This window comes from Rattus norvegicus, chromosome 8 (genome assembly GCF_036323735.1).
Source record: "Rattus norvegicus strain BN/NHsdMcwi chromosome 8, GRCr8, whole genome shotgun sequence".
In the NCBI taxonomy this organism is placed as follows: Eukaryota; Metazoa; Chordata; class Mammalia; order Rodentia; family Muridae; genus Rattus; species Rattus norvegicus.
The window spans coordinates 92,923,918-92,944,420 of NC_086026.1; the positions used below are offsets into that span (position 1 = coordinate 92,923,918).

General features: G+C 42.0%; 1 protein-coding gene across 11 annotated transcripts in view; it reads right to left on the reverse strand.

Annotated features, from left to right (window-relative positions):
• The window catches only part of Hmgn3 (high mobility group nucleosomal binding domain 3), a 37,426-nt gene extending 21,363 nt beyond the window's left edge, over positions 1 to 16,063 (reverse strand). For 4 of the 11 annotated variants that reach the window (NM_001201354.1, NM_001201353.1, NM_001201355.1 and 1 more), the window contains exon 1: positions 15,099 to 15,247. In NM_001201354.1, the coding sequence (NP_001188283.1) occupies positions 15,099 to 15,113 (15 nt within the window). In that variant the 5' untranslated portion in view covers positions 15,114 to 15,247. Of the gene's footprint in view, positions 1 to 15,098 lie in introns of all 11 variants that reach the window. The other 7 variants (XM_063264731.1, XM_039080656.2, XM_017595404.3 and 4 more) reach the window with 4 other exon arrangements.
• Between the last annotated feature and the right edge of the window lie 4,440 nt (positions 16,064 to 20,503).

Here is a 20,503-nt window from a genome sequence, read left to right on the forward strand (position 1 = left end):
GAGAAGTGAAGAGAATGAATCAGTCAGCATGGAGAGGACTTTGGCCCAGAATAGCTGAGTCGAATGAGCCTGCAAGAGTTCAGAAAGAACTAGAAACAGTGAGCTTATGCAGCAGGAAGTCTCAGAGGCTGAAAACATTCTAGGCCTAGATTAGATTACACGGAGGCTAGAAGCTCCCAGGATTAGGCCTAGGGTAGCAGACTGAGGCTATTAAGTCTCAGAGATGACAACTACATCAGGTGAATAAAAGCAACTGTTATCACATTCACATTATTAACAATCAAATCCACATCAAACTCTCTGTTACCTCCTGTGCTTGGCTTATCAACTTCAACTACCCATAGCGATCAAGGTCACAGCAGGCTAGCCTGTTGACCCCAAATGTTTTGTTAAGAAAAAAAAATTGAGAAAGGATTCTGTTTATCTGTTCAGAAGCCTAGACAAATTCAAATAAATACCTGTCTTCTAGGCTGTATTTGAAGGAAAAACATTTTATAAGAAACCAAACATAGACAACAATAAAAAATGAACCAAAAACCGTTCATGTGTGCACAGTGCATTTTCATTAGTTTTTTAAATATATATAATCCAACAGGAAACAGTTTTCATCTGTTTACACGCCGTTTTCATCTGTGGTATTTTGGACAAGGTTAGCTTTTCTGATGTGATCTGGTTCTGTGTGTATAGGAGGATGGAGAGCGCTCCTAGTAAATCAGAGACCTGTATTCTAGTCTAGCTCACATCGTGCTGTCCCGGTAGGCATTTCTTCACTAGTACAACAAAGAGAGACACGCATATTCCACCTGATTCGCTGCTCACTTGCCAATGGCATAGCAGAAAAGTCCTACACATTACAGGGTGTACTGGCTGGTCTTGTGTGTCAACTTGACACAAGTTGGAGTTATCGCAGAGGAAGGAGCCTCGGTTGAGGAAATGCCTCCATGAGACCCAGCTGAAAGGCATTTTTCTCAATTAGTGATCAAGGGGAGAGGACCCAGCCCATTGTGGTCCTGGTGGTCTTGGGTTCTATAAGAGAGCAAGCTGAGCAAGCCAGGGGAAGCAAGCCAGTAAGTAACATCCCTCCATGGTCTCTGCATCAGCTCCTGCTTCCTGACCTGCTTGAGTTCTAGTCCTGACCTCCTTTGGTGATGAACAGCACAGTGGAAGTGTAAGTTGAATAAACCCTTTCCTCCCCAACTTGCTTCTTGGTCCTGATGTTTGTGCAGGAATAGAAACCCTGACTAAGACAGGGGTACTAGGATTGTGGGAAAGGTTAAGAGTGGATATAGTAGTGTAAATAGAAAACAGTGGTAACAGTAATAGTAAACTCCAAAGCAATGGCTTAGTTCTCAGTGCATCTAACGAGGCTGGGAAAACAGTGCTACAGCCAGATGTTATAGGAACATCTGAGGCTGGAGAGAGTAAGTAGCATCTTGTTCAAGATGACTTCTGCTGGGGATCTTGCTGGCAATGAAAAGGCTGAGGTTAAGATGAAGGCGACTGACTCAGCCCTGATCGTCGAGGCAGCTCCTGTTAGCCATCTTCATTTTAAAAATGGCTGCTGATCTGGGATGCAGATAGGAAGGAACTCTCAGTTTGGAAAACAATTCAAATGTGGTCTAACCAAGGAACACACGATATATCATGGACTATTCAATCTGTCCTCCGTGCACAAGTTACTTAAAATAATAAGCAACAGTTCCCCGTTAAGCATCTATGTTGAGGAATATATAATTTTGTTTTGGTTTGAGACTCCCAGGCTGGCCTTGAACTACAGATTCTCCTGGTTCCACTTTCCAGATGCTCAGATTTAATGATCATATACACAGGTAATAGGTTTTTCTTTTTAAAAACCTCATAGGGATGGCTAAAGAAAAAGCAGTAAATAATCACACCGTGTTTGCATTTTTGAGGCAAGTCCTCCTATATCCCAAGTTGGCTTTGAAGTCTTATGTGGCTGAGGATGACATTGAACTTTTAACCCTTCTGCTACCATTTCCTGAGTGCCAGGATTACAGACACACATGTGCCACTATGTCTTGTTTATGCACGGCGGGGACTGAACACAAGGCTTCATTCAGCTGGGCAAGCAATCTATCGACAGAGCCACGTGCCCAGAACTGTTCTATCAGCTACAGGGCTTTACCGTTTTAGCGTGCTTCAGCTCTCTTGTTCTAGATCCTCTCAATAAAGTCAACCAAACATGGGCAGCCTCTGTGTTCTCACTTGAAAGCTGACTAAGAAATTCAAAGATGCCAGACAGCCTTGTCCAGAAAGAATGGCAACCTTTGAATTCCTACACCAGGGTTCTCATTGTTGTTATCAGATGGTCAACTCTATTTTCTCCTTTGCCCAAATATGAATCAACTTCTAGAAAGGAATAAGTAATTAGGATATTCTACCAATTTTTAAAAGCCAACCAGCTAGTGATGATGACATCTACACATGACTGCTAAAGGTGCATTATCAGATTAAACAGGTCATTGGGAGCTAATAAGACAAAACCAGATTAAAACAACTTTTACAACTCTACATTTTGAGTACACACAGAACTGGAGAAAGAGGACCTGCTTTGTTGGGAGTTTTGTTGTTGTTTTGTGAGAAATGGTTTTAATGAAGCCCAATAGTTCTTGAGTTTGATACCCTCCAGGATCTGCCTCCAGGGCACTGGCACCACAGGTGGATGCTACCATGGCCAGTCAGGTCTCTGTCAAACATTCGATCACTTCAAGTCCTTAGTACATTTATCTCCCGTGTAAGTGAGAAATGACATCTAGGATTCATGACTACTATAGAATTTAAATACTGTGCCTGAAAAGAATGATTCAAAAGAGGAGGAGGAAGAAGAGGAGGGGGGAAGAGGAGGAGGAGGAGGAGGAGGAGGAGGAGGAAGAGGAGGAGGAGGAGCAGCAGCAGCAGCAGCAGCAGCAGCAGCAGCAGCAGCAGCAGCAGCAGAAGGGTCTGGGGCCTGCAAGATGGCTCAGTGGGTAAAAGTGTTTAACTGGCCTCTGAGCCCAGGTAAAGGTAAAGAGAGAGAACCAACTCCACAAACGTGTTCTCTGAAATCCACACAGTGTTGTGGCACGTACCTATAACAATAATAGTAAACAAAATAAAGTGTGTTTTTTTAATAAAAAGTACAACTTATACCTCAAAAGAAAAGACAAAAGACAAAAAAAAGATATAGAAAACAAAACACATTTCAGTATAAAGTGTGTATTTCTTTGTAGGGAGGGCCAAATGATAACATGATTTGAAAACAATATTACTTTTGCCTATTTTTAAATTTATGTTTGTTATTAATGCAATGGTGATCCAGAAAACCAGAATAAAGATCCATCTAGTTCTATGTCGAACAGATTTTCAGAGATTAACCTATTTCATTCTTATTTGATGCATTCTTCAAACAAAAATAGCTTTCCGTTTTCTAAACCTAACACCTAAGTAATGGCGGTTTAATATTGACGCTATAATCTCTGACTGGAAGGTCTAATGAGCAAGTGTTTTCATGTTTCTAGCCCTAGAGGAACACCTCTATTACATACAACAAGTTAAGGAACAAATACTACATCTTGAACATGCAAATTTGAATGTTTTATTGTGGAATGAGAAAATATAAAGAGACTTAAAGAAATCAATATTCTGGTGGGGAAGGTGTGTGTGTGTGTGTGTGTGTGTGTGTGTGTGTGTGTGAGAGAGAGAGAGAGAGAGAGAGAGAGAGAGAGAGAGAGCGTGTGTATCTGTGTGTGTGTATCTGTGTGTGTGTGTGTGCACATGTGGGTACCGAAAAATGATGGTAACAGTCTGTATTTCAATAAAGCTTATATTTCAAACCAATGAGCAATAACATATTTATATCATTTATTTTCTTCTTCAGTCACCTTAGTTTAAATGGTAAAAGCTGAACTTATTAAAAACCAACGGATATGAGAAATTTGATGGGATAGTGGTTAAAAGGAAAAAAATTGTGGGTTAGAATGCTGGTCATCTAACTTTCTAGCTGTGTGACCCAGAGGGGTGACCCTTGGGTCACTGAATCCCAATATTCTCTTTCCATGGCTGAAATCACAGGCTTTGGAGCCTCTAGAAGTGAAGTTGAAGCTCACAAGGGCCTGGGGAAAGTGTTGACGTCTTGTGCTTTAGTGTGCAAAATAAAGAGTGGACCTGATTGGGTGGCTAGGAGGAATAAAGCAATGTGACGTCCCCAGAATGTCGCAGTCACAGTAAACACATGTTCTTCATGAAACTGCAGTATAGCATGTCCTCTATGCACTCATTTCTAATAACACAGCTTCACTTAACTGAAGAACCCAAAGAGCATAAAATACACAGCGCAAACCTGGTACAGCCAGGAATTCATAATGTTGGTTACTTAAATCTGAACAATAACATACATGCCCATGTTAATTAATAATATCAATCCCACTTTAAAGATGGAAGCCATCTTCTCTACTTCCCTCCTTCTGAATGCATGTGCCACTTGCTGTATGTGTGGCCGAGTGTGCGTTTCCCTTGGGCACACCCACAAGGACGCTCTTGAGCACACCCATGAGATGTAAGAGAACAGGACTCAGGAAATACCATCCCCAGCCACCACAGTGGGATTTGACTGAACTCTCCAAGACAGTGAAATGTGCAATAAATAAGTTGCTAGTGGGAAAAAAAAGGATTCGACATTTTGATTTCGTTTATCTTCAACACTGGTTTTTAAATTACTCAGGAGAGCGACATCGTATTTCAACAAACTAGGTACTGTGAAAGCAGACGCTGTCAATGGCATTTATTTCAGACACCATTGCCAAATTGCACCCTACAGGAAAGTGGAATATATTTAACTTTTGTGTCAACAAACACAGCATTTTAGGGGAGAAATGTAGAGGGGAGAGGGTTATTTAACCTGATTCACTAAGGGGATTTTAATATCATATAGAGATATTCTGAAATTTTCTCCTGTGGGAAAGATCAGCCAGAGGAGAGTGTCTGCGATTAAAGTCTATGTTGTTGGAACAACACGTTTGCGACTTGGCTGCGGCACATCCACCCCTACCTGCAGCTCATCAGTTGTCTACCGTGAGAACTGCTTGCTCCCTATCTACTGCAGCTGCCAAAAACCGGAAGCCCGAGGTCAATGACAAGCCCGTTGTTTCATTATGAGTCTCTTAATAATTAGAGATCTCACCATTTTCATGATTCCCATGTGTGACTCTTTTACCCATGCCGGCACCACACCGAGTACCCTCTAGACCTCAGGGATGAATGTTCTGCTCGTGCCAGTACCACAATACGTGTTCTCACCATCCGAATGAACTCCCAATGAGGTAGAACACATGGCTTTATGCATGGGGAAACTGAGTCCCAGGAAGTGACCATGATATCATACCAAGGAGGAGCAAAGTAAACCGCCCCACTCATCTGGCCAGTGAACAGTGAATACAGGCATCATATTAGATGACCCTCCCCCACCTCTGGAATAATCAACCACTACTTTCCTCCTTTAAAAGCAATCAATCGATCCGCTTGTTTAAGAAACATGTACAGCACGTCGGTTAGGTGCTATAGGGAAATGAGAGATCCATGGCTCAGTAAAATTAGAAGGATTACAAAATCAAGTTAATTTAAAAACATAATCAATCAAGTAACGTGTTGATTTAGATAGATGGTGCTAGACAATAACCTTTTAAAAGTAAGAGGATGGGGTTAGCAAGACAGCTCGCGAGTAAGGGAATCGGCCATCTAGCCTTACAACAACCTGAGTTGGTAGCAAATGTCTAAGAACCACATACCTGGTAAAGAGCTTACGTTTTGAATCCATGAAGAATCCTTACAAACCAATACAATGACAGATACCTGTGCTGCCTTTTTTTTTCCCTTTTCGTCATCTGACACAAGCTAGGGCCGTATGGAAGAGGAGCCCTAGGTGAGAAGCTGCCTCCCTAGGACTGTTTTACAGGTAACTCTGTAGGTACTGTGTTGATTAATAATTGGTGTGGGAGAGCACAGCCCACTGTCCATGGTGCAGCACCTGGGCAGGAAGTCTTGGGATGAATAAAAAGTCAAGCAGAGCAAGCCAGGGGGAGCAAACCAGTAAGCCACGGCCTCAGCTTCAGTCCCCGCCTGAGTCCCTGTCTTGGCTTCCCCGATGAAGGACTGTGACCTGTAGGCCAAAGAACCTTCTCCCAACGTTGCTTTTGGTCACAGTGTTTTATCATAGCAATAAAAAGCAAACTAAGTCACAACCCAATTTAATAATGATCAAAAAAATATCTGAACAGGCGTTACTGCTCAGTAGAGTACAGACATGTACCAGGGCCTGGTTTCATCTGCAGCACTACAACACACATGCCCACGCTCATGCCCACGCACACGCAAACACGCACAACATATGGAAAGATGCTTATCGTCTCTGCCTCAAAAATGTAAACTAAAGTTCATCAGACTGTCCGTACATAAACATCCCACAGTACGAAACATGAACAAAAGGGAACCCTCTCTCCATTTAGAGGACAGCCTGGAAGTCTCCTAAAACATTAAATATTAATTTTGAAAACATTCACCATTTATTTCCATTCTTTGAAATACTGCCGAGATTAATTAAAAATTATGTATCCACCCAATGACATGTACAAGTGTATGCAGAATTATCTGTAGGAGGCAAAAGTTGAGACAATCCTCATACTTTTCAACTTTTGAAAGGAGGAGCAAGGCAGTGTACCCACACAATGGAGTACTGATGACAATGACACAATCGAGTCCTGACACATCCTACCACATACATGGCCGTCAAAAATGCCAAACAAATCGGAAACAAAACACTATACACTATACAGTTCTCTTTCCATGAAATATCCAGAAAAGGCAACTGCAACCAGAGTGAGCGGCGGCCCGGTGATGATAGGCGGTTACATTTTTTTAAGGTTGTCTTTTTGAGCTTTGAAACTGGATAATGGGAACGATTGCACAGCTCTGTAATTTACTGAACATCGCTGAGTCGGGCACTCCAGATGAACTGACGCTGTAGCAAGGAGACCATTCCCAATAAATTGTTGTATAAGGAATTTGTAATTTCAGCAGTGGGAAATCATGCCTATGTTTGGTCAGAGCATTTGAAGAAAACCAGATCTTAGCAACTGAGAACATATACCTATCTCTGATTTTTGGTAAATGTAAATATATTAAAGAATCACTTATATTTTGGCTATGTGTATACATGTGAGTATGTGCACACTGAATGCAGATGCCCATAGAGGCCACCAGACCTGGAGCTGGAGTTCCAGGCGGCTGTGAGCTGCCAGTCATGAATGCTGACAAGCAAACTCAGTTTCTTCACCAGAGCAGTTATCTTCCCTGCTGAAGAGCTTCTAGAGTGAACATTTTTTATTTGAGCCTGTTTTACCTATAACATTTATATTCTCTTTAAAGACATGTAAGACAGTCTCTTAAAATAGCAAACTTCTTTCAATGCTACCTGATCAAATATTTTCCCGTTTTTTCACCAATTTTTAATTCTTAATAATTACCCCACATTGAAATATTTCCTTACATAGCCAAATTTATCCACATTTTTATCTATAGGGTCCATCTTTGGTGTTACAACAAGAGACAGTCTTTTAAACTGTACATTGTGAAACCTTAAGTCCTGTTGATTATGCCTCCCTCATACCACGCTCAATGCTATCAGAGCCTTCCATTAATAAAACAACCACCACCACCACTACCACCACCACCACCACAACACACCCCTCCAAAACTCTAAAACAAACAAAAAACAAACAATTAAAGTAACTGTCCATTCCTCCAGACCCTGTCCTCAGTGTCCTCCTAGCACTGTAACAGAACACCAGCTGTAGCCTTCTTCTCTTCCCACCTGACTTCCCTTCCCCAACTCATCCTTGCATCCCAGCCTCCAATCCCAGCAGACAGTCCCTGTGAACACACCAGCCTAGCAGGGCAGTAAAACTGGCAACACACAGCCATCACACTCTTCTTAAAATCCAGACAGGAAATAGAAACCAAAGAACAAAACACCCACCCAACAAAGACAAATCTGGAAATTAGCAACTAGACCTATAATCACCCCATACCCAGAGGCCTCTAGCACACCAGTGTGAGAACACAATCAACAACAGCCAGCCAGTATATCTCCACCAAAGCCCAGCTCTCCTACCACAGCAGGCCCTGAATATTCCAACAGCTGAAGCACAAGAAGATGATAGAGGTACTTAAAGAGAAAATGAATAAATCCTTAAAAGAAATTCAGAAAAAAAAACAAATAACTGGAGGAAGTAAATAAATCCCTCAAAGAAAGCCAGGAAAAACCAAACAGTTGAAGGAAATGAATAAACTTTTTCAAGTCCTGAAAATGGAAATAGAAGCAATAAAGAAGTCACAAACTGAGGGAATTCTGGAAAGGAAACATTTAGGAATTTGAAGAGGAACTACAGAGCGAAGTTTCACCAACAAAATATAAGAGATAGAGGAGAGAATCTCAAGACGTTCAAGATACTATAGAAGAAATGGATACATTGATCAAAGAAAGTTAAATCTAAAAAAAAAACAAACTAAACCAAACCAAACCAAAAAAACCCACAAAACAACAAAAACAAAAACAAAAACAAAAAGCAAATCCTGATACAATGTCCAGGAAAGAACATTATGAATAGTCTATTCCAAAACTGAGAATAGAAATAGAGGAAGGAGAAGAATCACAGCTCAAAGGCCCAGAAAATATTTTCAACAAAATCATAGAAGAAAATTTTCTTAACCTAAAGAAGGAGATGCTTATAAAGGTACAAGAAGCTTACAGAACACCAAATAGATTGGAACAGAAAAAAAAGTCCCCTCACCACATAATAATAAAAACCATAAACATGTAGAACAAAGGCAGAATGTTAAAACTTGCAAGAGAAAAAGAGTAAGTAACATCTAAAGCCAGACCTATTTATATTACATCTGACTTCTCGATCTTCATTGAGATTGAGACTCCAAAAGCCAGAAGGGGTTGGACAGATGTCCTGAAGATTCTAAGACACAACTGATACCAACCCAGACTTCCATACCCAGCAAAACTTTCAATATGCATAGATGGAAAAAATAAGATATTCCGTGTTAAAGTTTAAACAATATCTACCTACAAATATAAAACCCTATAGAAGGTGCTAGAAGAAAATCTACAATGCAAGGAAAATAACTATACCCATCAAAACATAAGAAATAATCTCATATCAGTAAAATCAAAAGAAGGGAAACAGATAGACAGATAGACAGACACACCACCACAACCACTACCACCACCACCACCACCACCACCATCAAAAACAACAGTAAAATAGGAATCAACTATCATTGGTCATTGATATCTCTCAAAATCAATGGTTCCAATTCTCTAATAAATAGACACAGACTAACAGAATGGATTTGAAAACAGGACCCATCCTTCTGATGCAACAAGAAACATACCTCAATATCAAGGACAGAAATTACCTTAGAGTAAAGAAGTGTGTAAGAACTATGTTTATGTTATTTTATTGGGTTATATCTACCACCCTTTCAAATCTTATTATACCCTTCCAACCTCCCAACACTATGTAGGAGAGGAAGAAGATTAGAGGGGAAAGAGGTATAGACCTCTTTATACTACTTCCCGCTGATTAGGGGAACATTGAGTTCCAGGGGGCAAGTCCAATCTTCATCATGAGGCAATCTGCAATTTCTTCATTTTGTTTATTTGCTCACAACCAATTGATAAACTGCAGCAGCAGAGGGAGGAGCCTCTTGGGACTCTGACATTTATATTCTCTCAAAAGTTCCCAGAATTCCAAATCCTACACACTCCCAGAAACTATCTGCATCTGGAAAAATCACACCCTTCTTAGAGCAAGGGAAAGATCATAATCCCTGCTGTGGTGCAGCCTCTTATTTCACACCTGAGATTAAAACAAAACATATCCACATACATATCTGGGATTTTTAAGAAACCAAAATTCTATAGGGTTAGACATATTAAGCAAACGAGCTTGAAAGCAAGCAGGTGTAGCTATTTTAATATCTAACAAAATAGACTTTAACCCAAAATTAATAAAAAAAAAGATGAGGGAGAGTACTTCATATTCATCAAATGAAAAATCTACCAAGATAATATTTCAAATCTTAACATTTATGCTCCAAACATAAGAAACACTACTAAAACTTAAATCACATATTGACCCTCATTAATTGATAGTGGGGAACTTCAAATTCCAACTCTCACCAACAAACAGGTTATCTATATGAAAACTAAACAGAGAAATATTGGAACTAACAGACATTATAGACCAAATGAATCTGACAGTTATTTACAGAACATTTCACCCAAACACAAAAAGAATATCGCTTCTTCTCAGCACCTCAGGGAACATCCTCTAAAATAGACCACATACGTGGACAAAAAGGACTCTTAACAGACAAAACGAAATTGAAATAATTTCCTTCATCCTATCAGACCATCATAGATTAAAGCCGGGTATCAACAACGGAAGCATCAGAACACCTACAAACTTATGAAAACTGAAAAACTCTACTGAATGAAAAAATGGGTCAAGACAGAAAGAAATTAAAAACTTTCTAGAATTCAATGAAAATGAATACACAAAATACCCAAACATATGGAACATAATAAAGGCAGCACTGAAAGGGAAAGTTCATAACACTAAATGCTTACATTAAAAACGAAATTGGAGAGATCTCATACTAGCAATTTAACAGCACACCTGAAAACTCTAGAACAAAAATAAGCAACCACATCCAAGAGGAGTAGATGGCAAGTATTAATCAAATTTAGGGCTGAAGTCAATAAAATAGAAACAAAGAGAACACTACAAAGAATCAATGAAACAAAGAATTGGTTCTTTGAGAAAATTAAGAAGATAGGCAAATCCTTATCCAAACTAACTAAAGGACACAGAGAGCTAATTCAAATTAATAAAATCAGAAATGAAAATGGGGACACCCCTTCATGAGAAAACTCTTGGAGAGATGAGTGACTCAAAGGATATACCAAACATAAAGAAGGCATTGTACAGCAAGCCTATAGCCAATGTCAAATTAAATGGAGAGAAATTAAAAGAAATTCCACTAAAGACAATATCTGTCCACTCTCTCAATATCTGTTTAATATAGTACTTGAAGTTTTAGATGGAGCAGTAAGGCAACTGAAGGAGATCAAGGGGATAAAAATTGGAAAGGAATTAGTCAAAGCATTGTTATTTGCAGATGATATGACAGTAGTGCATATCAGGGAATTATACATAAGTATACTATGTATGTCTACTATATACAGTAAGTACACATACTGTGACTTGGAAAATTCCACCAGTGAACTCTTACAGGTCATAAACAGAGTAAAGAATAGGCAGACTTTTCTTTCTTGAGTCTCTAAATGGAAAGAGACCACTATACACCCTACATCTACTCTGTAGACATCACCATACTAGACAATTTCCGACATGATATCGCAGACACTGTAATTCTAGGGATAAGGAATTAAGACACATGAAAAGGATGTGGAAATGTGTTTGCTGACCAGGCCAGGACTGAATGCAGGCCTTGCTGGTAATGCTTCTCTACAGAACATCAGATCACAACATGACTGTTGCTGGCATTTGTCAATGTTTGAGCAGAACGGTCTAGAAACCTGTCAGTCACTCTTTGTCCCACCACTACCTGAATCTGTGAGATTTTGCTCACTCAACACCACTGTGTAACACAGAAAACTCAACATTATTTAAATCTTAGAAAGACATTAAAGTGTTAAGGGCTGCACTGCTTTAAAAATAATTAAACAGAAGTCATTTAAAACGGGTTTAATCACACACACATATGTATGTAGGAAATTTACAAAGTAGTTTATAATAATATGGATGGTATTATGTGCAGTTGAGGCGTAATCATGTTAGGATATAATAACAAGAGGCATCTTAATGCCTGGTAACAGAAAATGATCCTGATTTTTCCCCCTTGAGTCCAACTCAGACTTTTTCAAGACCAGCCAGCACAAACTCACCCTATCTTCTTATCTAACCTACAGTCTTTGAATGTGAACAGCACATTCTGTAACCTATAGAAGTCCAAATGTCAGGCAGCATTTTTTTTTTGGCCTGCTAATCTTATCACTTGATTGAATTAAATATAAGCTCCTGGAGAACAAACTGTGTCCCTACAACATTTAAACTGTGCTAGGTCTTCAGAAGTTTCCACTGACTTTGTTGGTACCACTCCTTGCTCTGCAGATCTTGGAAGTTCATTAAATAATGTTTCTATGAAACAAGGAGCAGAGATGGCAAGGAAAACATATGATGTGAGTACTTTTAACACTGATTACAGGGTTGGGGAGACGGCTCAGTGGGTCACGTGTTTGCCCCTCAAGCATAAAGAACTGAATCTGTGTCAGTGAGCCTAGCACTGGAGAGACAGTCAGTCTAGTCAAGTTGGTGAGCCCTATGCTCAGTGAGAGATCCTGACTCAAAAAATAAGGTAGAAGGCAATAAACAAAGATTGGACTTCTGGCTTCCACCTGGGATCCTATGCTTGTATGCTTGTATTCCTCTGTGTGTGTGTGTGTGTGTGTGTGTGTGTGTGTGCGCGCGCGCGCAAGCCCACCACAATTTAATTTACAAAGCAGAACAAGTAGTTCTTTAGTTAAGAAAATACAGTGGTAGAGTATGCAAAGCCTTTGGTAATGACCTGACTTCAGACCTCTAAGGTCTATGCATGGATTGTCTCCAATTCCTTTCCTCCATGGCTGTGTAGGCTTTCACCTGGGGACAGTGGCTTCTAAGGTCAGTTCCAAGGAGCTCCAAGACTTCACCGGGCAGCTGTAATGCTTGACTCCTAGGTGGACAGGCTATAACAGCCGTGCAACCTGTGGCTGTCCCTACCCAGATACCAAGACAGGTGTTTGGTCTCTAGTATCAGTAAAAAGACTTCCTGTTAACCAAGGAGTCTTTCTCAGATGTTCAGAAGGAGCACACACATACATATGCACACTGCTGTGTGTACACAGGTTTGCCCCTTGTTGAAGGACTGGGTATTGGCTAACTTCATAGGGAGTTCCTGCCTTCCAGAGAAGTGAAACATAAAGCCAATTGGTACTCCATTCCTTCTGTCCCTTCTTCCCCTTTAGAGATGGATAGTGACAGAAAATAAGAGTGATGGTTTACCAGCAGTGGCTGTTGATCAAGAAAGCATTCCATCAAACCAGGAGCCATTATTCATAAAGAGCATGTGACCTGCTGCTGCTGAGTTAATAATTTCCAGGAAAAGGTTTGCCTCCATTCCCTCCTTAGCTCATTTCTGGATAATTAGTTCCTCTGATTCTACTAGAATTCCCAGCCTGTCACTAACTTCAGATAAAGGGCTGCAAACAGTGACATCACTCTACAGTGACATCACTCTGGTACAACGGTGCTGGAAAAAACAACGCTGCCATCAAATGACGTTTGAACAATGAGTCTCAAGTGCTCCTGCTCATAGCACACTGCGAGCCTCTTCCGCTACAAGGCTCTGGGTCTCCTGAATTCCTCTTGTCCCCACTCATCTCCACACGAAGAGAGAGAATTAGCAACGGTGTCAAGTAAGGCCTTTGGGATCCACAGTAGCTCCACTATAAACCCATGAGAGGTTAATGACATGTTGGGCTGTGAATCTTAAGACACTGCCCAATGAGTCTGAAGTAGTCCTGCGGTTATGCGGATTAAATGAGATAATGCACATCAGACTCCATCACCATGAGGCACCGAGCAGGTTCTCATTAAACACCAGGAAAACCTTCTAACAGTAGGATTGGTTTTCTTTTAAAGAATGGAGATGCTTGGGCTGGGGAGATGGCTCAAAGAAAAGACACTTGCTGAAGATCCCACAACCCACAACCCACAACCCACAATCCACACGATAGTGGCGAACTTACTACTGCAATGTGGGTGCCGGTGCCTCCCCTGAATACAATAGATAAGTAAGTGTAATAAAAATAAATTTGAAAGGAGTGGAGGTGTTTACAATAAAATTCTTGGTGACGATACACAAGAAAGCAAAGCCTTCTTAAAATTTTAAAGCTTCCATAGTTTTAAATAAAGCAACCACACACACACAGTGTAAGGTCTTGGGGGGGAAAGCAGGGTATTATTTGAATCAAGTTCCAACTTTAATGGCTATGATGGTTGACTTGGTCCTTTGGGCAGCTGGCAGGAAGGTTCTTTTCTTAGGACACAGTCCTCACACATCGTTTTTCTCAGGGAGGGGTAAAAAATCTGCCCTTCTTTTACCAGTCCAATGACAAGTCGAAGCCCCACCCTGAGCGAGCTGTGTGGCCCCACGTGTGGCTCGTGACGTCCCTGCGCGGACATAACCCACCAGGGGCAAAGGAGAAACTAAAAAGACCTCGGTTCCCTGCCTAGCCAAGCGTGGGGTCGTGGGTGGGACACTGGCAGGGGCTTGGTGGCCCCTGACCTTGGCAGGGTCGCTGAGGTTGGCACCAGTCCTCTTCCTCGCCGCCTACCGGGCGCTGCGCACTGCCCCGCCCGCCCTCGCGGCCGGTGATTGACACCGGAGTGGGTACATACGGGTCCGCGGCGCTGCAGGGCTGGCGTAAGGAAACATGGCTTTCCCTCTCCTGGCCTTCCGCCCGCATCGCGTTCGCCCTGGGCTCAGCCCGGGGGACACTCTGGATCCCGCCTGGCTCCTCTGAATGCTTTCACGGTTTTCGATTTTCCTGGCCCGGGAGACTCCTCTCATTGCTTTCCCTCCACCCTGAGAACAACCTGAGTTTGCCAAGAGGAAACTCCTGCGAGGGGGATGGACACCCGCTCTGGCTGCGACTGGCAAGAGATGGAAACCATTCCAAGCAGGAGTGGATGGAGAGGGGAGGACAACGTCCCTGGAGGGAAAGTAACACTCAGAGCTCCGTGCTGGGCGAGCGAGGTCAGCAACAGGCATCTGCAAAAGGAGCGGGCAGCAGAGGTGCCCAGCGCCTGAGTTATTAGGCGCATCGCTGCGTCCATCGCAGCGCAGGGGACTTACTCCGAGCACCCTCGAGGGCCTGCGAGGTGTTCTTCTCCCGCGGGACTTACCTTTCTCTTCGGCATAATGACTACGTTGGTACAGCAAAAAGTAAAGCAACGGGCTGGGCTGCCTGGCACGCTGTTGGATGCTGCCTGGCCGCTGCTGCTACTCCTGCAATGGGCTCGGCTAGCCCGGCCTCTCCGACCTGCACCTCCGCTTCCTCCCCCCGGCGCTCCACTCGCTCGCATCCCGGTCCCCCAATGGCAAGCCCTGCCAGCCAGCCGCGAGGCCCCATTGGCTAAGAGAACGTTCTAAATTCCACGAGGGCACGCCCACCCCGTTCACCGGGTACGCGCAGTTGTAGTTTGCACTTCACTGGGGAAAAAAAAAAATCTGCCTGGCGACTGAGCATGCCCAGTTCAACTAGTATCCTTCAGGCCGCACTATCTTGGAGTTTCATTGTTTCACGTGCCTTCTTTGGATTAAAGCAGTGTGCACCTCCATAGGAAAAAAAAAAGTTAAGTATTAAGTATTGCTATGTGTACTTTATAATGTAAATAGGGACACGGGGTACCTTTTACATTCGTTACTCACAAAAGCTTGTAAGGGTGTTCATGGTGCGGATCTGTACAGGGTAGGAAGCTCCTCTGTTTAGGAAGAGTCTAACAGTTTCCAAGGATCTCGGTTCCATCCCTAGCAAATACCCACCTCCCCACCCCCAATAGTGTGCCTCGGTCCAGTTGTTTTTTTTTTTTTTTTTTTTTAAATCTGTGTTACAAGTCATATACGAATTCAGCCAATTATTCAGCTATGTGTAAAAGTGGATTTAAATGTTTGTTGTGAAAATTAAGGGGAAGTCGAGGAAGGTAGGAACAAATCATTGATATATTAAATACGTACATTTAAACAACACCTGCCAAGTTACATTTTAGGAATAGCGTAATATTTCTCTACGTTCTGCAAAGACTTGCAGAATATATATCTGAATTTATTTTGTAAGACCAGTCTTACCCCAGACAGTGGGGGGGGGGGGTAGGTGAGCACCCTTCATAAACATTGGCACAAAGACACAGACAAAATTTTAGCAAATCAAATTCAACAACATTTAAAATCTAATACATAACGAGGGAGCTGGCCCTGGGAACACAGGATTTGTTCTGTGAATCAAATCATCCTGAAAATTCAATCAGTGTGATCAGCACATAACTATAATAGGGGACGTGACCATCTCAAGGGCTGCAGGGGAAATGCTAGGGAATGGGTGAGCAAGTCATGATAACTCTCTACAGTAGAACATTACTCTGTGATCAAAAAGTGAGCTTTCCCTGATCAGATAAATAACAAAAGAAAAATGCTAAGTGAAAGTCAATACGGGACACTATACTGAGTGATTTCATTTATATGAAATTACTGGAAAAGCAAACTAAATTAAGCAAGGTTAGCCCGAGATTCATTTACAAGGTAAAATGAATACAATGTGCATCTTAGGAAACTCCTCTGAAGCCTTACACCACATAGGATGTAATTTACTTTGTTCCCAGAGGCTTCGTGTAAGTAACAAAATCATCAGGCAATCCCCTTTAATACCTACTGTATTAATTTCCAGGATAAGTGAGTTGGTCTCCTTGCACACTTGAGAGATCATGAGTGTCTTTCCTTGGTCTGTGACTTTACAGACCGGTGGCTTTTCCTGTCACTATTTGGGTGTGCTTCAGTGTCCTGCTACTCTTGTTTCCTTAGCTCTCATCGTTCCCCATTGAGAGAGTCTTCCTTAGGACATGGTCCCAGATGTCTTTGATGGATTCCTTCTTCTCAGAAATTCAGTGGATGACATCATATTTAAAAGAGCTAAGAGAAGTCCAACTCATAGCTCTGAAGCTGCATGAAGACCTAGAGGGTCATAATTTTACCGTTAAACTAAAATGTATAATGACCATGTCTTGGAAGAGAGTTAGTTTGCCAAATGCCTGACAGTTGAAGAGGAAGGAAAAAATGCCAGGGAAGGTATTTTTAGTAAATGTGTGGGTAAGATGCTGGGCAGCATAAGAATGTAATGTGGGTTGAATTGTGCTTTTTGTTTTTGTTTTGTCATAATAGTGAGCCAGCCTAGGCAAGTCCTTTACCACTGAGCTACACCTTCAGCCCTCTTGTTTTACTTTATGGAGATTTAAAGGTGTTGGTGTTAGGGACAAGGTGGATTTTCCCCTTTGGTAATGAAAACTTAGTCACAAAGTTGGTTTCTTTCATTGATATTTTTTAAAGACCAAACAGTACATTTGAAATGTAAATAAATAAAATAACCAATAAAAATAATAAAAATATGGTCCTCCCCCCCCCCAAAAAAAAGAGCACCAAAAAATTGTGATTGCTATTTAGTGCCCACAATGAAAAAGTTGCAATGAAATTGGAGCTTGCTGACTGGAAAGCTGATTGAGGGTTTGAGAGAAGAGCACTGGCTGCTCTTAAAAGGATCCAGGTTCGACTCTCAGCACTGACTGGGTATGAGGTTCACAATCATCTTTAACTCTAGATCCAGGTGATCTGATGCCCTCCTCTGACTTCAAAGGCATCAAGCACACACACACACACACACACACACACACACACACACACACACAGGCAAACACACACACACAGGCAAACACACACATACACACAGGCAAACACACACACAGGTAGACACACACATACACACAGGCAAACACACACACAGGCAAACACACACACAGGTAAACACACACATACACACAGGCAAACACACACACAGGCAAACACACACACAGGCAAACACACACACAGGCAAACACATACTCATACCCAACATAAAATGAATAACTCTTAAGTTTTCAAAAAGCTGATTGTGAAAAACCTTGAGTGTTTGAGTCTCTATGTTTATTTACAAGTGCAGAAAATTAACAACTTCAGTTGAATAGCAGTAGCTGACTGTCTCGCTGTGGATTGCACCTGCCTGTGCAGGACAAGGGAACTGTATAATTTCCTCACCACCACACCTTATGCCTCTACTTCCCTCCCAGACCGGGGCAATGGTTGCTGAAGGTAAGAGGAGACAAAGGGAATGGTTTGAGAGGCAGTTAGAATTTCAGGTTAAGGGCTAAAGGGACCAGAACTTGCCCACTGTGGGACAGAGGTAATAGGAGAGCACTCCTTTGTCTTTGGGTGCATTCCAAAAATGTTTTCAATGCTTTTCTGAATGATCAACTTCTAAGACAGCAAGAGCTTTTCAACAGGATGCAGAGATGATAGATGAATTAAGGGAGCTGCTGTTTGAAGAAGAAAGATAGAAAAAGTAGAAAACAAATTTTAATTGTATTCTCACTATCTTCTCTTTGGTTCTATTCACCATTGTTGGGATAGTAAATACCCTTATCTCAGTCTTCTTCAAGCAGCAAGGCAAAGCCACTTGTAGTGCCATGACTGCCATCAAGGAACGGGGGAAGGAAAGAGATGGGGCAAGAGGACGAGAAAGGACAGCCCCAAATGGAAATAAGTGTGCCTTATAAAACGAGTATTTCTATTTGGGGGTGCAGCTGGAGACGGTCACAGTAAGCACATTAAGCCATGTGTTTTGGCTCATAGGTTTAATAGAGAAATGTAGAATCGTGTGCATGCGTGCGTGCGTGCGTGCGTGCGTGTGTGTGCGTGTGTGCGTGCGTGTGTGTGACATAGCAGTAGAAGAGAAACTGTCTAGACAAGTAGGTAAGACAGTAGGGTGGAGGCAGAGTGAGGAATGGGCAGGAGAGGAGATGTGCTCAATGTACAACATAGTCTCATATGGAAATGTCCTCATGGAACAGAACCGTGTATTTGGTAGACACTATGACATTTTAAGTATAGTAGATGTACTCATTGTACCGTATATTCTTGCATGAAAATGCCCTTATCCAATAGCACCATGTATTCGTAGATAGTATAGTATAGTATTAGTAGAAACCATAAAATTTTAAAAATAAAAAGATTACTTCCGTCTTCAATAAATCCATGCACAAAGACACACGTGTTGTTAGTGTGTGTATGTGTGTATGTGTATGTGTATGTTTGCAAGAGTGTGCTTGCACTGGGTGTATGTGTGGACTGTTACTTGAAATTTATTTTCCTTACCAGTAACAACTATTTAACTATAGTGCACACTGCTAAGACCCTGTGGGTCTTTGGAGCTCTAGTGAGTTGCATGTGGAAGAAAGTTGCTCTGTCTTCCAACCATAGAGAGAAACTTCGAAGGAAGTTTGAAAGAAAAGATTTTGCAAACCCCCTCCCCACTGTCCCTTCCCACTTGACCCTACCCACTCTCCCTTCCCATCTGTAGCTCCCCACTATCCCTTTCTACTGTCCCTTCCCACTGTCCCTCCCACCTATCCCTCCCCCTGTCCCTCCCACCTGTCCCTCCCCACTGTCCCTCCCACCTGTCCCTTCCCATCTGTCCCTCCCCACTGTCCCTCCCACCTGTCCCTTCCCATCTGTCCCTCCCGACTGTCCCTCCCTAATGTCCCTCCCACTTGTCCCTCCCCATTGTCCCTTCCCACTTGTGCCTCCCCACCTATCCCTCACAGTTTCCCTGAGGTTTTTTGTTGGAGAAATTAGATCTAAAGTTTGTGATATTTTTGCTTTCAAGTAGATCTGTTATTCCAGGTCATTCCAAGGGTCTTCAGCTAAAAGGGCACAGAATGCCAAGCTAAAATAAAGTCTAGCATAATAGGCAACTGAGAAAGGAGCACTCTAACGGGTCAGGAGGCAACAACAGAAGGCAAGGATGTGGTTTTCTCATGTTCGGAATCCATACATAAATATGTGTATGAGATGAAGAATAAGAATATTTTATTTTGTGCATGTTTTACTGATGAACCTAATCACCCTAAATCAAAGGGATGACTTAGCTAATGGTGCAGATTCTTAGACTTCAAGTCCAACACACTAAATCAGAATCTTACAACTGAGTCCGACAGTCTGTGTTTCAAATAAGCTTCTCATGTTCTAGCTCTAAAATTTGGGAATTCTAGACTAGGTCCATGCTCTCAAAAACGTATATACCAATTGCTGGAACAGTTGTTTCTAGTTCTGGGATCCTTGACGTAGACATCTATGACTGTCTCTTTATGAAATGGTGTCGTGCCTGTATACATCCAGTCATCTCTACATATGATTGATACTAAGTATCTAGTCATCTCTAGATACTTAGAACTAATACAATGGGGACACCCTGAGAATAGTTGTCATAGGGGATTGTTTAGGATATCATATGTAAAGAATGCATGTTAAATTTTCTTGACTTTTTTTTTTATTAACTTGAGTATTTCTTATATACATTTCGAGTGTTATTCCTTTCCCGGTTTCCGGGCAAACATCCCCCTCCCACCTCCCCTTCCTTATGGGTGTTCCCCTCCCAACCCTCCCCCCATTGCCGCCCTCCCCCCATAGACTAGTTCACTGGGGGTTCAGTCTTAGCAGGACCGAGGGC